Consider the following 24,382-nt stretch of genomic DNA (forward strand, 5'->3'; position numbering starts at 1 on the left):
GAGCTCCGCCACACTCAGGCACCCCCGGTCTTTCTGTGACCCCGAGGGTCCCGAGACCACACTGTCCCGGAGGGTTCCACCCCCCGCTTAGCCACCAGAGTGACGTCCCTCGGCGGAGCAGACTTTTAAAAGTTCCGATTTTGTGCTCCGTGGTTCTATCACTTGCCAGAAGCGGCCGACGGAGGCCCCTCCCCCGCCGTCTATCCTCCCGAATATCGCCTCGGATTCACTTCTCCGCACCTCCTACCTTCCAGAAAGTGGTCGCTTTTCTGATGAGAGAGTTGTTGCTATTCTTTTCTTTGATCTCCTGTTGAGTTTGTAGGTGTTCAGAATGGTTTGATTCCTATGCAGCTGAATTCCTGAGAGGAGACGAAATCCAGGTCTCCTACTCCTCCGCCATCTTGCTCCGCCCCGCATATGCTGATTTTGATCTATGTCTTAGAGATAGTCAATTGCCTTAATCAGGAATACATACTCCTGCTAGTACTTAAGCAAAAGACAACAGATGCTACAGCTATTTCTCTCTGGTGAACACCAGAGGGTTTGTCAATTACCATAACAATGCAAATTAGAAAGGATTTTTTAGTGGTAAATTGGAGGTGTCCACTCTAAGTGTATTGGTTCAACAGATTACAGAGGCCCCGCCTTTCCCTGCATGAGCCCACAGAGGGCTTTGGGAACTCACAGCCTCCATCTTGTGAAATCCTGTGCCAGGTCTCATTGCTCAACAGGCTCCGCTGACTCAGGCTTTTCAATCACCTGACTCCAAATAGGTTAACTGACTCCTGCAAATAATGTTTGTTCTGATGCAAGATGCCATCAGAACATCTGAAAGGCCAGAGAGCTGGGACTTCCTTGGGCTTTCAGAACTTAGTTGACTTTTGGGCATGCTGCTAATAAATGTTTGCATAGTCAGCAGCATTTGTCTAAGACTTGTTTTCACCATAACCTGGTAATAAGATTGTGAGAAAGACAAGGTACAGCCCTTGACACTAAATGTGGGAAGCTACCAATAGCTATAAAAAAAAAAAAAATCTAATAATTTTAAATGACCTAATTGGCTTGGATTGTTCATTTCAGTGACTTAAACCGTATTTCCTGAAAATGACATCCTGTTGCCTAGCATAGGGACTGACCCTCAGCTTAGTAGGTGTTTGGTAAATGAACTAGATAACTGTACATCTGGTTTCAGAAGCTTCCCAAAACAATGATGTCCAGAGAGTAGAGTCTCCTATTTATTGACACTACAGAGAAGGAGCCACCTAGCTGGATACCAGGGCCATGAAGTCCAGATACCCTCAGTGCTCCTAATTCAGCCCTAGGTTGGATTATCATCACAAGAGAAATGGGAAATTGACAAACTTGATCTAGATTCCATGAAGTCTGGGGAAATCAACAGACCTTACAAAAATGTATGGTTCTGCCAATGTAGCAAAGGGCTGCTGTGAACCTATTCACTGTGGCCAAGACACAGCTCTCGAAGCATCTCTGCATCCCCAGCCACCAATTTTCTTTTCCAAGTTTGTCCTTGTTTGCATTCAGCTGTACTTGGTTGAAAATCTGTTCTTAATAATATTAATAGTTAAAATTAAGATTGTTTTAACCTTTAAATAACTTATGTTTAACAAAACCACATTATTTTCTAAGTAAAAAGACCCACACATTTTAATAACAAAATAAAGAGAGTCAGAGATCTCACTTTAAAAGGAGAGCTTTTTCAACACAATACGGTTTTGTTACATATGTATTGTCATGCAGTGATCAATATTTCTTAACTTGAGAATTCCATGCTTTTACATAACAGAAAACTAAATAAGAAGCAGATTGTCAAGTGCTATGATGGTGAACAGCTGCCAAAAAATCTATGATCCCCCCCCCCAATCCCTTAGTATCCTGTTGCAAAAGTTATACTGAAACAGTAATTCATTAAGGATTTCTCAGCATCTTCTTCAGAAAACATACGATTCTATCATATCAGACTTTCTGGGAATTTTCCTTTCCAGTCTGGCCCAGAGTAATTAACTTGGCCTGAATAAGGATAGTAATTAAAAGCAGACGGCATTTATATTTTGATGGAGAATTGAATGCTAATGCTAAAGAAGCTCTATGGACCCGAATATTTTTCCCAGCCTCTCCCAATATCAAATTTCTTTGGAGTCCACCTAAATTATGATGATGCCCTACCAAAAAAATCACATTCCACTCTTCATCCATAGACCATATCTTTAGCAAGAAAACCACCATTAGGAACTTTTCCATCAGACCTAAGTAATGTAGTATAAACAATGTGCCTTAAGCAATCAACCCTTTTCCCAACATATTGCTTTTAACAACATGCAGAGAAAGGGAACATTGCAGAAATCTGGTTCACTTCGAAAGTTCCCTGTTCTTCCATCTAAAATCAGTGACTGCCCCTGAGTAGATAAGGCTGGCACTCATAAAAAAAACAGCTGCTTCAGACCTAAACTTGACAAATATGACAGCTGTATTTTGGGGACAATATTTTAAACTCTCCTTGGCACCACCATTCACTTTGTAGCTATTATTCTATACTATTTCTTCCCTAATTCTTGGTGTCTCATTGTACATTTTTAGGAGAAATATAGTAGAGTGGGAGAAACAAGCTCTAGTGAGTAGTAAAAAGAGATTTGTGTGAAGAAGAACAAGCCACTTTATGTCTCTGAGTTAATACTGAGTGTGTGGTACTATGTGCCAGGCACAGTACTAGGATGTAGGGCTACAAGACAGACTTTGCCCCAGTCCTTATGCTATTTCTGGGAAGACAGACTAAAAAGAATTTTTGAAGAGGGAAAAATCTCAAAGTGCTTAACTGAAATAATTATAATAGTTACAAATGATCACAATTTCTATGAAGGAAAGCAATAGGGACCAGAGATGAAAGTTAATGGGTACAGGAGAGGTGACATTTTAGCAGAGACATAGAGAGTGGGAAAGAGCTTCTCCCTCAGTAAAGGAGCAGAGAGGGAGGCCAGTGCAGAAGGAGAAGCATGTTCAAAAGACACAAGAAGGGAGAAAGTTTGGGGATGTTCAAGCAACAAAAAGGTAACCAGCATGGCTGGTGTGTTGAGAGTGAGGGAGAGTGGCCAGCAATGGTGGGGCTCTGTTGCACATGGTAAGATACTTAGAGGCAGTATTAGGAAAGCACACTGAAAGCCAGGAAATGAAAAACAAATTTAAAGGATTCTTTTTAAGGATTTCCTGAGTGCCCACAATATGCCCAGCAACCAGATAGGATTGTGACAGTGACAAAGCCTTTTTTAAAAATTCCCTTATATTTTAACAGTAGGTGAGTTCTGTGGCAAGGAAATGTATATAGCAAACCTACCATTGATTTTATCTTAACAATGCGATGGCTGATACTAAACCACCTTTCCCATTCAGAATGCCATCACCCTAGCTCCTCAAAGCATGGACACATGACTTCAGAACTCTTTGATGAATGTGGTGAATGGTCCCTTGGGTTGGTGGTATTGAGTATCTGAATGAGAATCCCATTCATATGGTGAAGGTGAATACACTTATTAAATGTATAACAAACATGGTCTTGAGCAAGTGTGAAGCATGCTCAATGAAATGTTGGAGATGACGCCATTCTTACCTAACATCTAGAAAACACAAATATTGTCAGATGCTCTCCAAATTTGACATGTCTGATTCTATGAGACTCATACAGCTGAGTCTTTCTTGAGCACCTACTATGTGCCCAACGCTGTACTGAGGATATCAGAGAACAAATATCATCCATTTCCTCAAGGAGTTTATAGTTCAGTGAGATTAAAAAATGGAATTTTTAATATAGCACAAGATTCTAGGATTGTGCTAAATGCTTTAAGAGCATATCACGAGAGCCCAGTTTGAGACTGGGGGTGGATCCGAGGAGATCAGGGGGTGCTTCACAGAGGAGACAGTGATGGAACTGAAGGCGAAGGATAAGCCCAGAGGCTCCCAGATGGGATGGGAGGAAGGGGCTGCTTCTTGAAGAGGGAATATGGTGCAGTGGTTAAGTATGAGAAAAATCTTAAGACTATGAATTTGTGGGTCAGGTGAGTCTGAACTGAATGGAGAAAAGTCAGGTTGAAAGGGAAGACTGAGAGGTGAACAGGGGTCAGGTTATCAAGTAGTTCAAATTTAGGTTCCCGTGGGTTTTGGTGAGTCTATCTACACTTTAGATCCTCCAACTTACTGGTTGATATTTAACATAGCTTGACAATTTGTGAAGCAATTTCAAGCTGGGCCTTGAAATGTTTTTCTGAGGCAGACAGAAAAAGTCATCTAATTTAGCCTCAGGATAAGACCAGTCCTGTCCATGGGTCCCTTCTTAGAATACCATGGAAGGTGAATGGATGAACAAGCAGTGCATTTGAATCTGTCCTCAAAGGAAGAATCTTTCACAATTGGAAACAAATGCTCCTTAACAGTATGCTAAGTGAAAACAAGACAGGGATGAGCACCTGGTCCTGCTTCATCTCAGGTCACTGTCACTTTGATCACTTCACAAGAGAAATCAGTTACAAGAGTGTTTTTAATCGTTTCTATCAACTAGCAAAGATGTTGATATTCCAGATTTCTTCAGTAAATATAATGGAAATTGATTTGAAAACATGTTCCTTTTGCCCGAATAAACCATGTCTTTGTTTTTCCTTTAATTGTTCAGAACAAGAGAGAATTTCCCTTGAGGCACTGAGCACCCTGCTTGGTCTAGATATTTCATGGTAGTGCGTATCATCAGCAGAATCATGCTGAAGGAGCCCCCAGTTGCTATATGACTCACAAGCAGGTGTGAAAAGCCAGGTAGGAATGATCTTTGAAAGCCAAGAGGAGGCAAAAGAATGGTCCTCTGCCATGATTCAATAGAAGCAGCTGAAGACCCCAGTTAGGTGAAATACTCTCATCTATGGTATCTTTGAGCCATGGTCTCATAGACAATCCATTTATAGTTGGCACAGCAATCCTTATGGAATGAGAGTAGGAGAGTTAAATCTTTTACATGGAGAAAATTCTGTGTACAGCAAGAGAAGAGAAACTGGCAGCTGATATCAAACCACAGGCTGATTCTCTGGGATTATTTTAATTGTTCTTCATGCTGGTAATAAGAGGAATGCATTCATTTTAGTTTAAACCAGGTCAGAGCATGAGAATCAGCTCTGAGAATCTAAGTTGCCCAAATATCTGGACCATTAAGGGGGAAAAACAGCACAGATTTAGTTGTGGTAGCCAAAATACCTCCCTCAGCTTTCAGAAGGCACAAGGGAGAAGGATTCCTATCCCCTATCTAGCAGATGGGCGGATGAAGAAAGGACAATGTCAAGATGTGAGAGGCAGGGAGAGGATTGGGGGATACTTGTTGGAGCCGCTGGGGCAAAAAGGAAACCATGGTCCAAAGAATTAGTATTAGAAGCTAGCTGGGGATGCAATTTATAGAAGCCTTGGATAGAAAGACAGAGGTCTAGAAATGCCACCTCCTCTAGACTCCAGTCATTTCCTCCTGCTCATACGTCTTTCTTACAGAATCTGTGATCCACAGTCCTGGCTGATCTATTTCCATCATACGACCCTTCCCCAGCCACAGCTGATTAGCTAAGTGGTATACATCTGACCTCAATGGGATGGTGGGCTAGAGTAAGTTATGTAATTTGCTCAGAACTGAATTCAGATACACAGACACTGAGTTCATTCATTTCTGTTGGCTTTGAACTGGGACACCATGTTATCCACTTGGAGAAGACCATGTTTCATGAATGAGGGTTGCTAAGAGAACTGGTCTCCAGAGAATATAAAAAGTACAGATATTTGAGGGGAAAAAGCACAGGCAATTTGGTTTTCTAATATAACCATAGGTACAACCTCCCAATCCCCATAACCACCCTTCCTAACTGGACCCAACCCATTACCTTGCTATAAACTTAGGGGCACAGCAGATAATCCACAGCAGAAAATCCCATTTTGCCATTCTCAGAGGTTGACTCACTGATTACTCAGAATATTACCTAGGCTCTGCAATGTCAAGGGGAAGCAAAAAAGTGCTTTGGAGCTTCCCTAGTCATTCAGGAGGTGGCCAAGCAATGGGGGCTCCATGATCCCACCCCCCACATCCACCAGAGTAGCTCTGCTTCTATATGTTTTATACACCAAGTGTCCATGGAAACATTTCACTAGATAAAGAGCTCTATTGCTTAAAGACATGGTACTTTAATGAATACCATACTGATGGAATACACAGTCTTGGGCATGGATTAGTTTTGGGTTCTATAAACAAGTTCTATGCAGGACTCTGTTACCTTGCAGCCCTCCCGGTATCAGACCTTTGGGACTGGTTTCTTTCCCACTCTGTGAGAGTCCAGCCATCAATTAGCTCCACCTCACCTCTCAGTATGAGGTTGTGACCCTAACAGGACTATTATGGATTTGATATAGATGCTGGAAGAAAAAGGGAGAAATCAAGGGTATAAAACAATGAAAGCTGGTGGATGGTAGAGGTCATGTTTGCCACCCTGTAGAGTGGGAAACTGCCTGCCTGGGAACTAAGCCAAGAAATCAAGGAACTAGTAGGATTAATCGGAAGTTGAAAACATGGGAGTGATTCCTGAAGCTAGTCACGCCTCAAGACAGAACTACATCAATATCTTAGTTCCAAGAGTTCACAAATTCCCTTTTTGACCTTTACTACTTTGAATTGGTGCTGTCACTTGTAAACAAAGAATACTGAATAATCTATTATGCTAAATGATTTTTCAGGCTTAATGGTCCTATCCATTTCTATAAGGTCTTATCTATTTCTAGAGGCTTTGTCCTTTCATTAGAGACAGTTACAAATTATTATACCATAATAGCAGTAACAACCATAAATCTAAAAATAAAAAAAACCCTTGAAATCTAATTTTTTTCACTTTCAGCCCTAACTTTTCTATTAGTTGACAGTCATCCATAATGTATTAGAATATCTTTCCTGAAGATACTTTTATACTTTCAATTCATACTTTTACAACATGAACTCAAAGGAAAAAAAGTTGAGCTAAAAAAAGCCCACTATTTAATAGAAAAATCTAGAATCAAATGGAAAAGGAAAATAATCTGGATAAATATAAATGGTACCAGAAACCAGGAATGCACTCTTTTTAACATCACCATCTCCTGGCAAAAAAAAATAATTATAATAGTAATCTGTTTCAATGGAAATAAAGTACTGTAATATTTATAGTCTGTGCCAGAGTTATAATGACTGCAGGGGCAGAAGTGAAGTGTCACAGCATGCTCCACATGTTTTTAACACGGTTTCTAAAGGCTCTGGAGGCTATTAAATTTAATGAACCCATCTGCTATGAAATAGAGGTCCCAACATAATCAGTTTCCTCCATGCCATGTAATGCAGATGGCATTCTCTGTTCCACGACCCAGCAGGATGGTTTATGTTTCACTATACGTGTGTCTTTTTGTTTTGACGATTTGAACTTCTTTGATAATGCAGCGGTGTCTTGGGAAAATACTGTAAATTCCGTTTCCAAGCCCCAACAACTTCCTTATGATGGCTTCGACCCCCTGAGTAATTGCTTCTAGGCAGTAAGATGTTGTAGCTTAGAGCAATCATCCAAACGACTCCTAAATGGCCTAGGTACCATTCCTAGATGGGAAACCGAAACAAATGTGCAATTTATCAAATGCAAAGCATTTTCTCCAAGTAGGACTTAGTGGGGGGTGAGGAGGAAGGATACACGTCCAATGTGCAAATGCAACTAAATTGGTTTGAAAGTTCCTACAAATTGCATTCCGAATTGCATTACCAGCAACAGGGAAGGGCAGCTGGGCTTGGTAATGAATTCTCATTATTTTAAATGGTCACATTCCCACTGTTTCTAAAACACTTCTTTGCTTCCCTCTGTGTGTCACCATGGTCTGTGTAAACTCCCCTGGAGGGGTTGATCAGGGATGCTGATGCTTCCTGGGTTTAATGCAGGTTCTACCCTGCACAGCAAGTTGGGTAGCATTCCCGAGATGATTAAGTCCTAACTGGAAAGCACAAGTCATTTGCTTACAAAATGGAACAAATTCCATTGTTAATGATTTTTTGCTCTGCACCTAAGAGATAATGACTGTGCACAACTTGTATTCAGATAAGAAGCCCATGAATTTCAGAATTCTGGTGTTTGCTGTGTTGTCAATTAATACACGAGATCTTATTAGATTAAACATAATTAACGGTTGTTACCATTAATTCATTTATTTGGGCTTCACCAGGAAAACAAAATGAATAGAACAGCCAGGCAGGAAACAGAATATTTAATCAGACTAGTAGTAACAGGCAGGGAGGATGGGCCCTGAAAGGAAAATTGTGCCAGTCTAGAGTCTAGATCAGGCTTCGTTAAATGCAGTCCTTGACTCATGTACAAGAATCTATATTTGGCCTATACAAACTTTTATCTTGAGCTTATCCAGACCCAGAAACGTATGAATCAATATGTAATTAATAAAAAGGGAAAGTACCATACTCACGGGTCATTTTAAGCTGTTCATTTAATTATTAAATCAATTATATAATTGTATTTGTTGCTGCTGGGTCTTCAGCCATAATGACTGATGAGTCATGCAAACAGGAATTCCTTTTGCCTTAACCACCAGATAATTAAAAAGAAAAAAGGCTTTTAAGACCATGTTAAGCAAACTTGTGGAAATTGACGAATACCTACTCCCTTAGTAGTTGGTAGAAATGACATACATCAGCAGGGTCACAAGTCTTCTGATTCTGAGAAACAAATCCAAGCCATTTTCAGACTACAATGTCACAAAGAGAAGCTAGGTCCTAGAGACATCAGCGGTAAGCAGCAGTGTTATGATGAACAGGCATGGCTGCCCTGAGACTTACTCTTAACAGAGAATTTGCAAGGAGCAGGAGGTGGTGGTTGCATTTCCTTCTGGCATTATCTTTCCCTCTCAGACCACAGCGCATGGACAGAAGCTGTTGCAGTAGGCAGGATTCTAAAACGGCTCCTACGATTTCTGCCTTCATAGGTACATGACCCTTAAAGTCCCCTCCCCTTGACTATAAGTATGATGGGATATCACTAGCATGATTAGGTTACTATCACTTGACTGAGTTAATTAAAAGACAGATTATCCTGGATGGGCCTGCCCTAATCAAAGAAGCTTTTAAAAGCAGGCAAAGCTTTAGAGGGATGCACTCTTGGTCTGGAAGAAAGCAAACAGCATTGCATGACTGCCTATCATTGGCCATATGACAGGAACTTTCGGTTCTAAGAGCTGAGAGCAATCCCTAGGTGACAACAAGCAAGAAAATGGGGACCTCAGTCCTACAATTGCAAGGGACTGAATTCTGCCAACAATCTGAATGAGCCTGGAAGAGGCCCCTGAGTTGCAGATGAGAACGGCAGTGTGGCCTTGTAAGGCCCTGAGCTGAGGGTCTTGGTGAACCTCTGCCCAGATTCCTGGCCCACAGACCCTGAGATAACATATTTGTGTTGCTTTAAGCTGCTGTGTGTGGTGATTTGTTACATAGCAATAAAAACTAGCACAGGGTTCCCAGTGATGCTGACCCATGTCACGAGAGCGTGTTGGTGGTTCTAGCTGGAAATCAAAACTATGCACACACCAGCTGGTGACCCTCCTCTCTGTGTTTGGTAGGTCATTGTCCACAGAGCTCACAGCTCCCAGACACTACCAAGAGGCAATAACATAAGAAGCAGATACTAACCCAGCCATCAGCCATCAGACCTTCCCATCAACCTAAGATGGAACAAACAAATCAAGGTAAACCACCCTTATCAAAAAAGGAAGGAAGGAAGGAAGGAAGGAAGGCAGAAAGAAAGAAAGAAAGGAAGAAAGGAAAGAAAAGAAAAGAAAGGCAGGCTAAGGATCAATTTCCTCTGAATGCATGGAAGGCTGTGCTCCCCCGTATTACAGATGCTCTGCCCATAGTTAACATACTGGTAATTTTTAGCAATTTTCTATAGTCTTTCCAATGCATTCATTTACATATCTATAGAAGTAACAACTTTCTTTTAACACTCATAAGTTATTAGTTTCAATAATATTTAATTAATTTATATAATTATGATAAAATTACAACTGGCATCAAAAGGTTTGGGAAGTCTAAATATGAAGACAATTAACTTCGAGTAAGCTCACAACTCAACTTAGAACAATCATACATCAACTTCTGGTATCAGCATGACCTTCCAGATCCAACCACCAATGTGCTTTGGGCAACTGGCACAAACTATCAAAGGGCAAAGGGAGGGCACCAACTCCTTAAGTCCTTCACATGGCAGGTAACTAAGAGGGCTCCTACCATATCTGCTTTGCCTTGGGCAATCTGTGAGGCTGTGGGGACTCTGCCTGGATGGTGCAGGAGTTCTTCTTGGGGACACTGACCGTAGGCACTAACCCCAGACTTTAGTGCCCCGCCCACAACAGGTAATTACAGCAAAATGAATTCCAAAGGATTAAAGTGCATCTCTAGATGAATAATGCTTCCAAGGTACTCATTATACCTAAGTGCCAGATTCTATTATCAAAATGGTATAAGCCATATTGTAGTTACTACGTGAGACCCAGCCCAAAAAAGGAGAAGATTTCCAAAACTTCCCACAGGCAAGGAGAAAACTGATTTCCTGAGGTTGGGGAAGGATGACAGGCATTATTTACTGTGCTCTCACTATGCATAGACATTTAATCTTTAGTGTCTACCCTGGAAGGCAGGTCTTATCTCCATGTTGTAAATGCAGAAAACAGCACTCAAAGAAGCTAAATGACTTGCTTATGGTCACATAGCTAGTATGGAATAGACCTGGAATTCAAACTGAGGCTATTCTAACTCTAAATTCAATGCTATCAATTAATAAACTAAGGTAGATTATAAATGCTTCAATAAAAAAAAAAATCCAAAGTTGCTATCGCTAAACCAGGACATTATGAAAATGGGCTCACCAGTCCCAATGTCAAGTGCTTCTGAATTTGGTCTCTTTCATTACTTCAAGGTGGGACACATTAGGGCAATGCTGGCTTGGGACTGTCCAGAATGTGTCAGGATGGTCATAAACTTGACAACTGCTGATCCCTCCCCCCATTCATCTTGCAGGGGGGTTTCAAAGTTGGTGGGCCCCTCTCAGAATTTAGATTCTGCAGATGAGTTCAGTATACAAATCCTATTTTGAGCCCACACAAACAACAGGGGGCTTTTGTCCTTGACCTGGCAGAATCCAGACCCAGGTAAAGACTTTGAAAAGTCTGTTGCTTCCTGGCCAGAAAGGATTTGTTGGACTAGCAGCTGCCTGTCCTCACTGAACAGGCCTAGAAAGAAGGTGGTTGGAAACCCGTGTCTGCCCCAACCCAGCAGGTTTCTCAGCACCATCAAGATGAGAAGGGACTCTCAGAACATTCTAGTAGGGGTTTATTTATCAGGGCTATTTGCAAAGATACGACCGAAGCTGAAAAGGAGGTGCTGAGCTATCATTCACTTCAAGGACAGACATATTCTGGGGGGCTAGTTTTCTGTCAAAGGATTTATATCAAAGGATTCTGGAAGAGGTGGTATAAATGAGCTCTGTTATCTTGGCATACGATTTTACTCAACTATGAGCCACTTAAAGCATTATTTCATTTTAAAGTAAGTAAGGATGATTATGGAACAGAAGGCAAACTTCATAAACTGTTGAAGATAAAGCACAAGACTGTTCAAAGACATTTCCTCTAAAACTGCATGTCCAGAGCTGCTACCAGACCTTTACTTTGCCTTTGCTGTTGAGAATTCTTTAGTGGAAAAGCTGGAGTGACAATGGGTCTCCTTAGCTCTTAACTGCCCTTCATATGTAAACATATACATATGTAAGTATATATGCATGTGTGTATATAATTTAGTAAATCTAAAACAATTGATTTAAGTGATTAACATGATCTAAAGCAAGACATCATATTCATACCAAGCTTTATCCTCTTCCATGACCTTCCTCTCCCATGACCTTTGGGTTACGTACCCCCAGCCAGAATACTCTGTAAGTGGGATGTATCCTTTTCCAAAAGCACACCATGCCCATTTGTTTCTCATCAGTGACACTAATTTTAATGACCCACTCTAGATTTTGTCTGGATTCTCCCACTGTGTAGATACTACTTTTTCCCCCCAGAACTAGTCAAAGATCTCTGGGGAAGATCTTTGAGACCATGAAAATACCCTGTTCCAAATCTCCCCATTAGTTTAGCATCCATTGATAACCTTTGCCCTAACCGGTCTTTCCCCAAATGTCTAGAAAGCAGAGATTTTCCATCTCCATGACTCCCTTCACATTTACCAGTCAGCAGCCCACTGTCCACTGCATCCCTGTTCACCTATCTCATTATCTCTTTGGTTCATCCCTTTGAGATTTGTTGATCTAGTCACTATCGTAAGAACACGTGGATTTCTGTTTTATTCCACAGGTTATAATCCATTACTGTCCCAGAATTGACCAGTGAGGTCCCCTTCATACTGACTCCTGTATCCTTTTGATATGACCTCCTTGTTTTTTTAGGAATTTCTTAGTTTCTGGCATTAAATATTCCAGGCTTTTTTGGGATATGGGGCACCTTCCCAGGCCAAGTCCTGGAATTAGCAATTTCTCTAAGGAATGCTGGTTTCTGTTACTGGGGAATGGTTTTTAGAAGCTGGGATCTGGGTTTTATTTTTTATTTTTTTTATTTTTTTTTTAGATTTTATTTATTTATTTGAGAGAGAGAATGAGAGAGAGAGAGCACATGAGAGGGGGGAGGGTCAGAGGGAGAAGCAGACTCCCGCCCAGCAGGGAGCCCGATGCGGGACTCGATCCCGGGTCTCCAGGATCATGACCTGAGCTGAAGGCAGTCGCTTAACCAACTGAGCCACCCAGGCGCCCGGGGGTCTGGGTTTTAAATGTGTTCATTGCTACTGGGGTGCCATTGTTTCTAGGCCCTTTCAAGTGACAGAGTTGGGGTTTCATTCTGACACCTCCCATCCAGTCTCATCCCACAGGTGTCTGCCTTGTCTTCCTCATTTACACATTTGCTCAATCTTACCATACTCAGAAAATAGATTCAGAATTGCTAGACCCACATTACTCCAAATGACCCCAAAAGGAGTTTAAAATTTATTTCCCATTCTCTCTCCAAACTGGACTGAGGAGAGTCAAAGAACTATGTTCAAGCTTTAACATTGTGCATAATTACTATATTCAAAAGTTTACTGCTTTTTCTCCCCCTTTTTTTTTTAAAGATTTTATTTATTTATTTGACAGAGCGAGACACAGCGAGAGAGGGAACACAAGCAGAGGGAGTGGGAGAGGGAGAAGCAGGCTTCCCGTAGAGCAGGGAGCCCAGTGCGGGGCTCAATCCCAGGGTCCTGGGATCATGACCTGAGCCGAAGGCAGACGCTTAACAACTGAGCCACCCAGGTGCCCCTTTTTCTTCCTTTCTTGATAATTTTTGTAGTTCATTTGAAATGTCATTGGATTCATTTAGTCTTTTTGCATTCACGGTTAGTTCCCCACCCTCGTTCTTGTTGATTTTAATTTTTGAATGCATAGAACATCAAGCTGCTTTCAAAAGTCCAAACTATGCAAAAAGGTATACCCAGAGTTATCTCACTTCCTTCACTATCTCCTCCTCTGTACTTCCTCCCACTTCTCATAGGTAACAGATTCTATTGGTTTCCAGTTTATCCTGGCTGTGCTTCTTTTCATAAAAAGAAGCAGGTACATGCGTATGTTCTAGTTCCTCTTCTTTCTTATACAAAAGGGGGCACTCTATTTATACTCTTCCATTTTGTTATTACGTAGCAATATATCCTGGAAATCATTCTATATCAACCAATAGAAATAAGTCATCCTCATTCTTGCTTTTACATTAAGATCCATGATATGTGTGTACCAATATGTGTGTACCATAGTTTTTTTTATTTTATTTTATTATGTTAATCACCATACATTACATCATTAGTTTTTGATGTAGTGTTCCATGATTCATTGTTTGTGCATAACACCCAGTGCTCCATTCAATACATGCCCTCCGTGCCCTCTTTAATACCCATAGTTTTATCATAATCTATCTGTTATGTATTGTATCTAGGTAACTTTCACTATTTTGAAATGACATGCATTTCTATAATGAGCAAACCTGTTTTATCAACTGTATTTTCTTACTGTTGGAGGTTCATCTTCAGAGTTCATTCCTAGATGTGGAATTGCTGGGTCAAAGCGTACATGCGAGTTCACCTTCATAGAGATTGCCCCATTCTGTCTTCCCACACGCGGTCTATGGGTGTTCCTTTCCCACAGCCTTACCAACAGAGTATACAGTTAAGCTTTTAATTTTTATCACTCTGATAGGTGCGAAACCGTATTTCACTAGAGTATAATTTTCATTTTTCTTCTCTTTCTACGATTGAAGCTATACATCTTTCATTTGTCGAAAGCCATTTTTATTATTTTTGTGAATTATCTGCTTATGTATTTTGCTCGCTTTTTTTTTTACAGAAATTTTAAGGTTTTGCCCTCAATTTTGAAAAGTTCTTTATATATTAGGATTATTTATGATTTCTGTGTGTTCTGCATTGCCAATATTTTCTCCCACGTTACCCTGTGCCTTTGACTTTGCTTATCGTGGTTTTTGATGTATAAAAGTTGGTTTTCATTTTGTTTTGTCTTTAGGTAGTCAAACTTATTTATTTGTCTTTTCATTGCATCTGGATTTTAGAGTCACTGTTAGAAAGATTTTCTCTGAATCCAGGTCATAGAGGGATTCAGCCAGGTTTTGTTCTAGTGCTTGCATGGTTTCATTTTTTACAGTTTTGATTGCTGATCCACTTGGATTTCTTTCTTGGCTATGGCCTGGTGAATTGAACTAATTTTATCTATTTTATCTTTTTTTAAATGGCTATCTAGTTTTCTCAAAAGCATCTTTTATGAAGACCATGCTAACCCCACTGACCTGAGATGCCACCTTTACCTCTACTGAATTTCTATATGCAGTTGGATCCCTTTTCTTGGACAACCTATTCTACTGACCTGTCTCTCCAGGTGTGTTTTAATTATACTGTTTTATATGTTTCAAATTGATGAAACAAATAAAATGCTTGATCCAATAGCCATTCAGGGTTTGTACCTAAAACCACTGATGACAGGCTCACTTCATTCTTGGCTATTCACACTGCTCCTCTTCATACCTGTTATTCCTGCCTTACTCAGCCACACCTATGAAGAGGTGAACACATCCATGGCAATGACTGTTAGCACAGTGCCCACATAAATGCGACAGCTTAGTTATTTCATTGCCGTGCTTCTAAACAAACCTGGGGTCAGACTGTGGAAATGATGAGAGCCCCAGGTCTCCCCGGCAACCAGAGAGGCTTTTTCAGTTTAACATCCTCTCTATGCAGGGCGACTGACCACTTCATATTTCCGTGGTCCCACCGCGTCCTTTATTTCGGCCAAGGTGGGGCAGGCTGCCGCGGTGGCCCCCAAGATGGGTTCCCATATGCTGTTCCCGCCCTGCCTTTCCCTGCAGCTGCCAGAAATGCAGCCAGAGTGAGACAGAGCATGGAGAGAAAAGCCGGCCCACAGCAGCCATTGAGATCACTCCCGAGGACAGCTGTGTCTGGGTTACAGTGATTAATGTGATGTTAATCCCAACACAAACGATGGGAGAGAGGCCCCGTGAGAACATTTACAATCAATAAATGAAAAACACCACTCCCATCAGACTCATTATCACTATGAAAAATCACCCTGAAATTACACAAGAAACCTGGCCATTGAGCCACTGCGTGATGATTGGCAAAGCTCCTCCTTTTACGCTAATTCAGCATCAGATTCTTTTGCTTGGAATTCGGCTTTAGAATGAGCCCATGGCCAGAGTTCCAACAGCAATCCAGGGCTGATATAACCACCACAGAAGCATATTCTCACTTGTCTATGGGAAGAAAATGCAGCTGTGGCCTCTACCGTGGCTCCCACTCACTATTGGAACTGAACCTTGGTCACCCTCCCAAGCTGAGCCCCCAAGATTCATCAGCACGACCGGACCTCTCAAATGGCGAGGACGGAATCTAACATGACCATGATCATGGCTACCGACAGAATTTGTACACATAGAAGGAAAAGAAAGTAACTAGAGAAGACACAGCAAAAAGGGACTTTTCTGTGCTGACCGGACTCCTTCCAAAAGTGCGGGCTACATTCTGTTATGATTTTTCACCAACCTTGCTTGTCGAGTACCAACACAAACTGCACAACAAAGGAAAATGTCATCAAGCCCCATCATGGAGGAAGAGTGACAGAACTGCAGTTGTAAAAATCAGTAAAGGAAAACCTCACTAAAGTGGGTGCTAGGGATGCTCGAAGGGAGGAAGGTGGGAAGCACTGTCAAGTACAGACCCAACAGAAGAATCCTCAACAGGAAAGAAGCATCAGTTACAGGCCCCAATAGGAAAAGATGTACATTGCATCTTCTACAAAAAATCAAACACCTTTGCAACTCAGCCCACGGGAAACCATCATCGTCTTGAACTCCTGAACTCCAGTGGATTTTGTTCAACACAACCCCTTCCAACATCCTCCTTCTCCATAAAATAACATTCCTCTCTTTTGTTTATTGGACTTGCCTATGATTTTGCTATAGCTTGCTTGCCCTGGATTGCAATTCTCTGCTATTCCTGAATAAACCCATTTTTGCTAGAAAAATAACTGACAGTTTTATTTTTAAGATTAACACAGTCTTCTGGAATTAACAGAGGAAAACCCTCAGGCCACCCCCAGGGGCTCCCGGGGACTCACAGTGCTGTCGATGTAAGCTTCAGTCCATACCACGTCGTGCTCCTGATCGATGACTTTGGGCCGGCTGAGGACGTGCAGGTACTCCATGACATTTTCCTGCACGTCAGCCAAGGTGGAGATCTGGGTGAAAAATCCTGCCAAGAGAGAACCAAGCTTAGTAACAGGAAGAAGGGCAACTGCAGAGTGCATATGCCATACCTTCTTGGCCTCTGGTTAACTTCTTTTGTTTCTTTCCCTATGCTTTGTAAACACTGTATCTTCTCTCTACCATCACCCACTTCATGAGTAATGCGTTCATGTGATATTGAAAATATAATCAAGCAAAAGAAATCACAGTAAGGTCAACCATAAAGCCACCTCTCAGAGGAAGCCCCTGCTAACCCTTTAGAGAATGTCCTCCCAGACTTTTTTCAATACATACACATCGACACATACACTCATGCATATATCTATGTGTAAAGCAGGGTCCGCTTTACATGCCATTCTGGAACTTTTTTTTTTTTTTTTTTTTTACTTTAGTGCGCTTATTTCCAATAGGAAAACTATGAACCACAAAATGTAAAGGCCATCTCTTTTTTTTTTTTTTATAACTGTAACAATAACTCTGATTAATTTGAAGGGGTACAAAATCTACTGAGCAGTTGATAAGCTTTGTCACATTTGTTCTTGAGAACATGATGAAGCAGACACAACTGTGCCCACTTTAAAGGTAAGATGCCCGAGGCAGATGAAAGGGATGTGTTTCACCTGTGTTCTTACAGGTATCAGGCAGCAAATACCAAAGGTGCACCCATGCTTTAGGCATCTCTTCATCTGCGCCTTTTGCTCCTACGGAATTTTTTGCCCTTCGTGTGTTTGGGGCGGCAACTCCGGCTCATACCCCTCATGTGGTTACCAGACCTGCCTTTTGAATATGCTGGGTTGACATGGTTTCTCAGTAACAGAAGGAAGTCCTAAACGAGCTATCATCTTGTGGATGGGGACACTGTTTTGATCTGGAGTTCCTCTTCAGTGTGGGGTCCTGTTGGCTTCACCGTGGGTTAGGAGATGTGAGAAGGAAAGGCATGAACTGAGCAAGGTCTGGATCGCTGATCAGGATGGGGGGCTTTCATTCATATACGGAAGGCTTTCCTGGTGCTTAGCACTGGACAAGCAGGGATTAACAAGATGAGCAAGACCCCTGCCTCCTGGGGCCTGGCAGGTCGGAGTAAAGAGACAACTGCAAAATAGCACAATGAATATTATGCTGAAAAGCACAGCAGGGACAGCCTATCAAACCCAGCTACCCCGAGGAAGGGTCAGTGCAGCTGACCCCTGAAGGATGAGGGCCAGTTAGCTAGAGGAACAGTGTATCCAGCAAAGTGTGAGTAAAGTGTGATTAAAGGCCCACGGTGAGAGTCAGCCTTCTTCTAGAAGCTGAGAATAGCTCAGAATGGCTAGAGGAAGGAGCTGGGGGAGAGGGGCTGGAAGTCAGATACTATAAATCTGAGATGAGCAGGAGAACTGTCACATAGGACCTTGGGAAGGAGTTTAGACGTTATCCCCCAAGCAGGGAGTCATGGGAGGATTTTAATAAGGGGGGCACTGGATGGACAAAATTCAGTTTCCCTCCCCATGCCTTTAAATAAGGACCCTTACAACTAAGCTCATGGCATGTCCTACTTGCCAACAAACCAGAGAAGGGTACGTGTGCCCCTGAAGCCAGATCTGACACAGCACTTGCTACAGCGTTTGTGGAACCTCTTGTCTAAAAGCGTGCTCTGGGTAACGAAATGGCAGCCCTTCTGTTGTCCAGAAAAGGGGCAGGACCCTCCCAGGGCATTTCCAAACAAAGGCCAGCTGGTTTGAATTTGCTGTGCCAACCCCAAACCAGGTTGGGACCATGTGGCTTCTGGCTTCCTGATGACAGCTCTGCACAGTGCTAATTAACATGCATTGTCACTCATGTCCAGGGCCAGGGCCTCGCCCATCCCAGGGGAAACAGGGCCCTGAAGGAGCTGGCTGTGAGTGCCTGTTCTAGCTTGTAGCCTGGGAGGGGGCCCATGTGCACCTTGACACTCCCTCCAAGGCCAGGCACTACAGTTAGGGACACTCATCTGGGACAGGGTTCTCCCAAGGCTTCCAGGAGGTCCCTTCTGGGAGGCAAGGTGGGAAGGGCAAGTTGCAAGAGCATTGCTGGGTGAGGGGAGCATTCATAGTTATCCTTCCTGCATGGCAGCTGCAATCAGTGTGGAAATCAGCAAGAAAACATTGCATCACTTCTTTAGTAGGCATATCTCAGGCTCTGAAGGAAAGGTCTTGGAACCACAGACAAGGCATAGAGGACAAGCCAAGATAGATGTCACCATGTTGAGAGGAGAAGGAGAGAGCTGAAAGTTCTGGACTATCAGGGTACGTGGGTGAACCATTCACAGTGTAGAGCAATTCCAATTGGGAATCCTGTACCAAATGTGCACTGAAGACAGCATCTCTTAGGAGGGATTTTTCTTGGTGGTCTGCATTTTCATTCTCACGCTCAAAGCCAACAGTAAAAATCCCTGATTTGGGTTTTCCAAAATCGGGCCAAGAGAAGAAAGGGAATGAATGTAAGGAGGAGCATGGGAGAGACAGATCATTGCATGGTGGGGAGTAGGAAGGAAACACAATCACACATTTGGAAGGGGACTGAACTGGGACACCATCCTCACTTGGCCTTGCTTATCATACTCAGAGTTCTGAAAAGCTGGCTTCTCCCCAGAGCTACAGACCCATAGCCAACTGTATACCTGACACCTCCATGGGGATAAGTAACAGGATTCTCAGACTCAACTTGTCCAAAGCCAACTCCCAATTTCCCTGTCCAAACCCATTCCTTCCCTGGTGGGTCTTCCTCATCTTAGCAAATGGCGCCACTGCCCAATTAGGCCAAAAATGTAAGAATCATCTTTGATAGTCATCATTTCCCTCACCTCACCCCATAGCTAATCCAATGGCATGTTCCTCTGGCCCTACCTCTAAAATATATTGAAAATCCTCTTTCCCATCTCCATTGCTCCCAACTGACCCCAAGACTCCACTGTCTTTTCCCCAGAGCCTCCGTGCACCTCTCCCTCCTTGATATCTAGGCTCCTCCCAGCAGTCAGAGGGATCATCTGAAAGTATAAAGCAGATCACCATCTCTCTGCCTAAAACCCTAAAACATCTTCTGTTCAGAGTTAGAATAAAATCCAAATTTCTAACCCTGACCGCCAAGACTCTCCCTCAACTGGCCCCTCCCCAACTGGGTGACGGAATCCCCTTCTGCACTCCCACGCTTGCTCACTGTTTCAGTTCACTGGCCTTTTGCTTCCTCTCACAGTCCATGCTCATCCCCCCCTCCCCCCCCCCCCCAGGCCTTTGCACTTGCTGCACCCTCTGCCCGGCACACCTTCTATCCAGTTTTGCCATGGCTGGCTTCTGCTATCATTCAGGGATCAGCTGTCAGAACTCATTCCTCTCACTGCACCCTACCTTCACTTTCCTTGCTTACTCTGCTCTCTGTCATTGGAGTCTCAGCTCCATGACATGTTGCAAAAACCTTGTGCCTGTCTTGTCCAGAGTGTCATTCCCAGAACCAGGCCTAGGGTTCTGGGGGAGCCAATAGTAATGCAGGGACATTCATGAGGTCTGACTGTGACCTTGCCTCTCTGCACCTGGGCCACTCAAGAGCCCAACTTGTGTGAGGAAACAGAGAGCAGTAATTTGTCCTGGATCAATTCAAATCTAGGTTCATCAGATTCCAAAGCCTTTGCTCTTAGAATCTCTGAGGACACTGCCTCTCCTTGTATTGGGAAGGGTCAGGCATGGCTGCTAACAGGTCCTGTCCCAGGAGGGTGCTCCTCATGGGCTGTTCGTGTCTGGGTGACTGAGAAGGTTGAGGATGGGGTTGGGAAATGTGTGGTTCCCTGAGATTCCTGGGAAATGCTCAATAATTAGCACCAAAGATCTACTGAAAACCCAGGTCACAGTTCTGACTTATATCTCAATACATAGACCAGGGATGCAGATGTATAAAAGGTAAGAATACTGTACGCTGCAAAGCTTAATGCAAATTTATCATGTAGCCCCAATCCATTAAAACCTAAAACCTTTCTGAAAGGCTCTTTCTTGTTTTTCAATGTTTTCGTATACGTTTTTGGTACAAATGTACCTTTTGATGGATAACAGGAAGTCCCTGAAGGCTGGACGCTTTGGCTGTAATTGGAGGTGCTTCCGTTGTTTCTCTCTGTATTCTCTGGACTGGCCACCTCCCCTCCTCCCTCCCCTCACTTTTATTTCTTTTAAATTCTAGCCCTGGAATGTTTATTCTCTTCTTTAATGTGCCTTTTTGGACTTCATATATCATGTAAGAAAACAGAATCAGCAATCATTTGGTAATTACCAAGGACTAATTAATGCTGAAATTAGCCATCTATTACAAGCGGTCTGCTCATTTTTCTACCTAACATCAATTTATTTACCTTATTCCCTTGCAGAGCCTTCTGTGAATTCTGGGTTACCACTCTTCAGTGTGATCAACCACATGCAGCCTGGTGCTTTGTGTTTCTGAGATTTTACCACCCTCACTTCAAGATTTCTTAAGGGCCCTTGTCTAAAAGATGCCTCTGCAGGAGATGCCCCCTCAGCATATCATTCGATACTCAGCTGGGCAATGGTGCCAGAGCTGAGGGACTGGCGAGGCCATTCCTCCGTGGGAGTCTCTGGCTGGGCACCTCACACACCAAGGTCCTCTTTCGACCTTTCGTGTGATGGACACTGCTCCTGTTGAGTCTTTTCAAAGGCTTTTGCCCTCTTAAAGAAGACAAGCTGAGAACAAGCAAGCCCATACTCAGACTTCAGTCTTGCCAGGGTGATGGGGTGGGCAGTGAGGTGGATTTGCATTTGCTAAGGGAACAGCAGTGTTCTTGGAAGCCCCTCACGGTACCCCTCTTCCTCCTCCCTGTCAACAGCACACGTTACTAAAAAAGCTCTCATTTCTGTAGAAAAATGTACAACTTACAAACAGCTTTTTGTCTCCATGATTCCTGGTCCTTTCACAGAGACCAAGGAAGAGGTCTGATAGCCCTGAGAACTGAGGGGTGAGGATGCCCCCCAAGGACCGCATGCCCAGCTGCCTCTTCAGGCATCGCTCCCAGGCGTGAAGCTGTCAGAATCAGCCCCATACCTCACGTTTAGGAGCAAACCTTTTCCTTTGTGAATAAGATGACACTTTTAATTTCAAATTGCATGTTAGAAAAAATAATTTGAAGGATCACGTGGTAGAGCTAGGAATGCTGGCTTGTCTGCAGCTCCATCACTGAGCCAAGTCCCCCTACCTCATCATTCAGAGCCTGAACGTCCCCATTTGTAAAATGTCGGGAACTGGACCACACGCCTACACAGGCGGGGGCAGGACCACTTCTGGGACACACAGGCTGGGTATAAATCCTCGTCCAGCCTTTATTAGCTATGGCATAGTAAAATCCCGCCTCAATCTCTAAATTCCATTTTCTAGATTCTCTCATATTATGGGAAGCATGCAAGAGTCTTCCATGAAACCGATCTTTCTTCCCCCCAGAGAGAGGCGACACAGAGACCTCACAGCCTGCTGAAGAGTTAAGCTTGGGCTTCAGATCTGCTGGGCCTGAATCCTGGCTCTGCCACCCAAGGGCTGCTAACCTGGGGCAAGGTGCCAATCGCTCTGGGTTTGTTTCCTGCTCACACACCTCCTAAAGCTTTAAGAGGTCAAAAGAGATAATACACAGATGTACTTGGCACTCTACCTGTCACTGAGCACGCTTAGCTGTGATTAACAACATAGCCCTGTCTTCAGCTTCATCACCATTATCCTCTCCACTCTAATCCTCATGTTCTATAGAATGTACACCCTGGAATATTATGGAGCCACAAGAAAGAAGGAAATCCTGCCATAGGGACAACATGGATAGACATTGAGGCCACCATGCTAAATGACATAAGTCAGACAAAGAAAGACTAATACTATATATAATATCACTTATATGTGAAATCTATATGGACTCTAAAAAAGCCAAACGTGGTGTAGAACCAGAGAGTAGAATGGTGGTGACCAGGGGTTGGGGGTAGGGTGGGTGTGAGGGAATTAGGGAGATATGGTCAAAAGGTACAAAATTTTTTAAAAAGAATTACACAAATGTATCTGAATGACATTTTTGCCTTCTCCCACCTGTTCCAAAATGGCAAAAAACTTTAATTTCCACTTTTCCCTCAACCGCACTGACAACCATTCTGGCCTCATAAATTTAGTTAGGGAACAAGACTCTTGGAAAGGTAGAGCGAAGCTAAGAATTTTTTGATGGAAAAAGACTGTGGGTCTGAACTTCTGAGGAGGGCTCAGGCCACCAGATCTCTTTCAAATGAGGAGAAAATGATCATTAACCCATCAAGAAGGGACAAGCTGAGCAGACAACCAAGAGAGACTCGTGTGGCGTTTCCATTCGACCTAACGATGACGGATTGGTTGAGAACCCAAACACAGGGGCCCTTCTTTATTTGCACAGCTGGAAAACACTCCCTTCACCGTGATTTTTGAAGGAGAATCAGGCAGTGCTTATTTAAAATCTTGGCACACTGAACATTAGAGAAGGTCATCATGGCTTTATGGAATATCTGGGCTAGTCAGCCCCTCTTTTCTGCTTCCCCAGTTCACTTGTTTATCCAATAATATGAAAGCAGAGCTTTAAATTCCACAAACCATTCTATAGTGGCAATGATTGTTTTAATGTATTTAAAATGGTTTGCTGCTTTGCCTCATTAGGGCTGGCTCCCTCAAGATAGGACCTAGTTATGCATAAAATGAAGCAAACCAATGAGCTCCAGGCCTCTCTGGTTTTGCTAGGAGATTGGACAAAGCAGAGAACTCCTGCCAGGGGTATGAAAGTCCCCAGGAATCCATTTCTAGGGGACAGTGTCTGAGGTGCACTGGCTGAGAACTGTCTCCATGGCTACCAGACTTCCTAGCAAGAACATCGGCACCAATAGTGGGTCCTCAGCCACCGACCCGGGGGAAAGGGTGGTGCTGGCCCTACGACTCCTGAGTCACTCTGGCCAGTCAGCCAGCAGCCTTCTCCTTGGGCTCCCTGGGCTCTCCCTTGGTCTGTTTTGGTCCCCGAATGCTAATGCTTCATTTCACTGAAGAACTTGGCTGACTCAGGGAGAAAATATGTAAGGGGGGGCCCCCTCTGGACCTCATGTCACTTGAGATGAAAAATGTTATGCTGCCTCCATACTATAACAATCTGAGACTATAAACAATGATTTAATTAATGACCATAGAAGAATACTTGCTCACCGATGTTACGTGGCCTAAAACCCCATAACTGACGCAACGTGAAGCCAATGTTTATACGGGCACAGATGACTGGAACCTAACATTTGGATGGCAACTGTTACTTTGAAGAGTGGCAAACAATGACATTTTATTCCCAAGGCCCTTCAGAAAAGAAGCAGAGTAAGGAAGGCAGACCTCTTGAGAGAGACTTGCTTTGGCAGGGAAGGCAATGACCGGATTTGTACAGGAAGAGAAGGAGGATCAC

At 43.1% G+C, this 24,382-nt stretch overlaps 1 protein-coding gene across 1 annotated transcript in view; it reads right to left on the reverse strand.

Annotated features, from left to right (window-relative positions):
• Positions 1-24,382, reverse strand: part of CACNA2D3 (calcium voltage-gated channel auxiliary subunit alpha2delta 3) — an 856,949-nt gene that overhangs the window by 275,439 nt on the left and 557,128 nt on the right. The window contains exon 13 of the mRNA XM_021694907.1: positions 16,812-16,945. Coding sequence (XP_021550582.1) covers positions 16,812-16,945 — 134 coding nt within the window. The remainder of the gene's footprint in view (positions 1-16,811; positions 16,946-24,382) is intronic.

Source organism: Neomonachus schauinslandi, chromosome 1 (assembly GCF_002201575.2).
Source record: "Neomonachus schauinslandi chromosome 1, ASM220157v2, whole genome shotgun sequence".
NCBI classification, from domain to species: domain Eukaryota; kingdom Metazoa; phylum Chordata; class Mammalia; order Carnivora; family Phocidae; genus Neomonachus; species Neomonachus schauinslandi.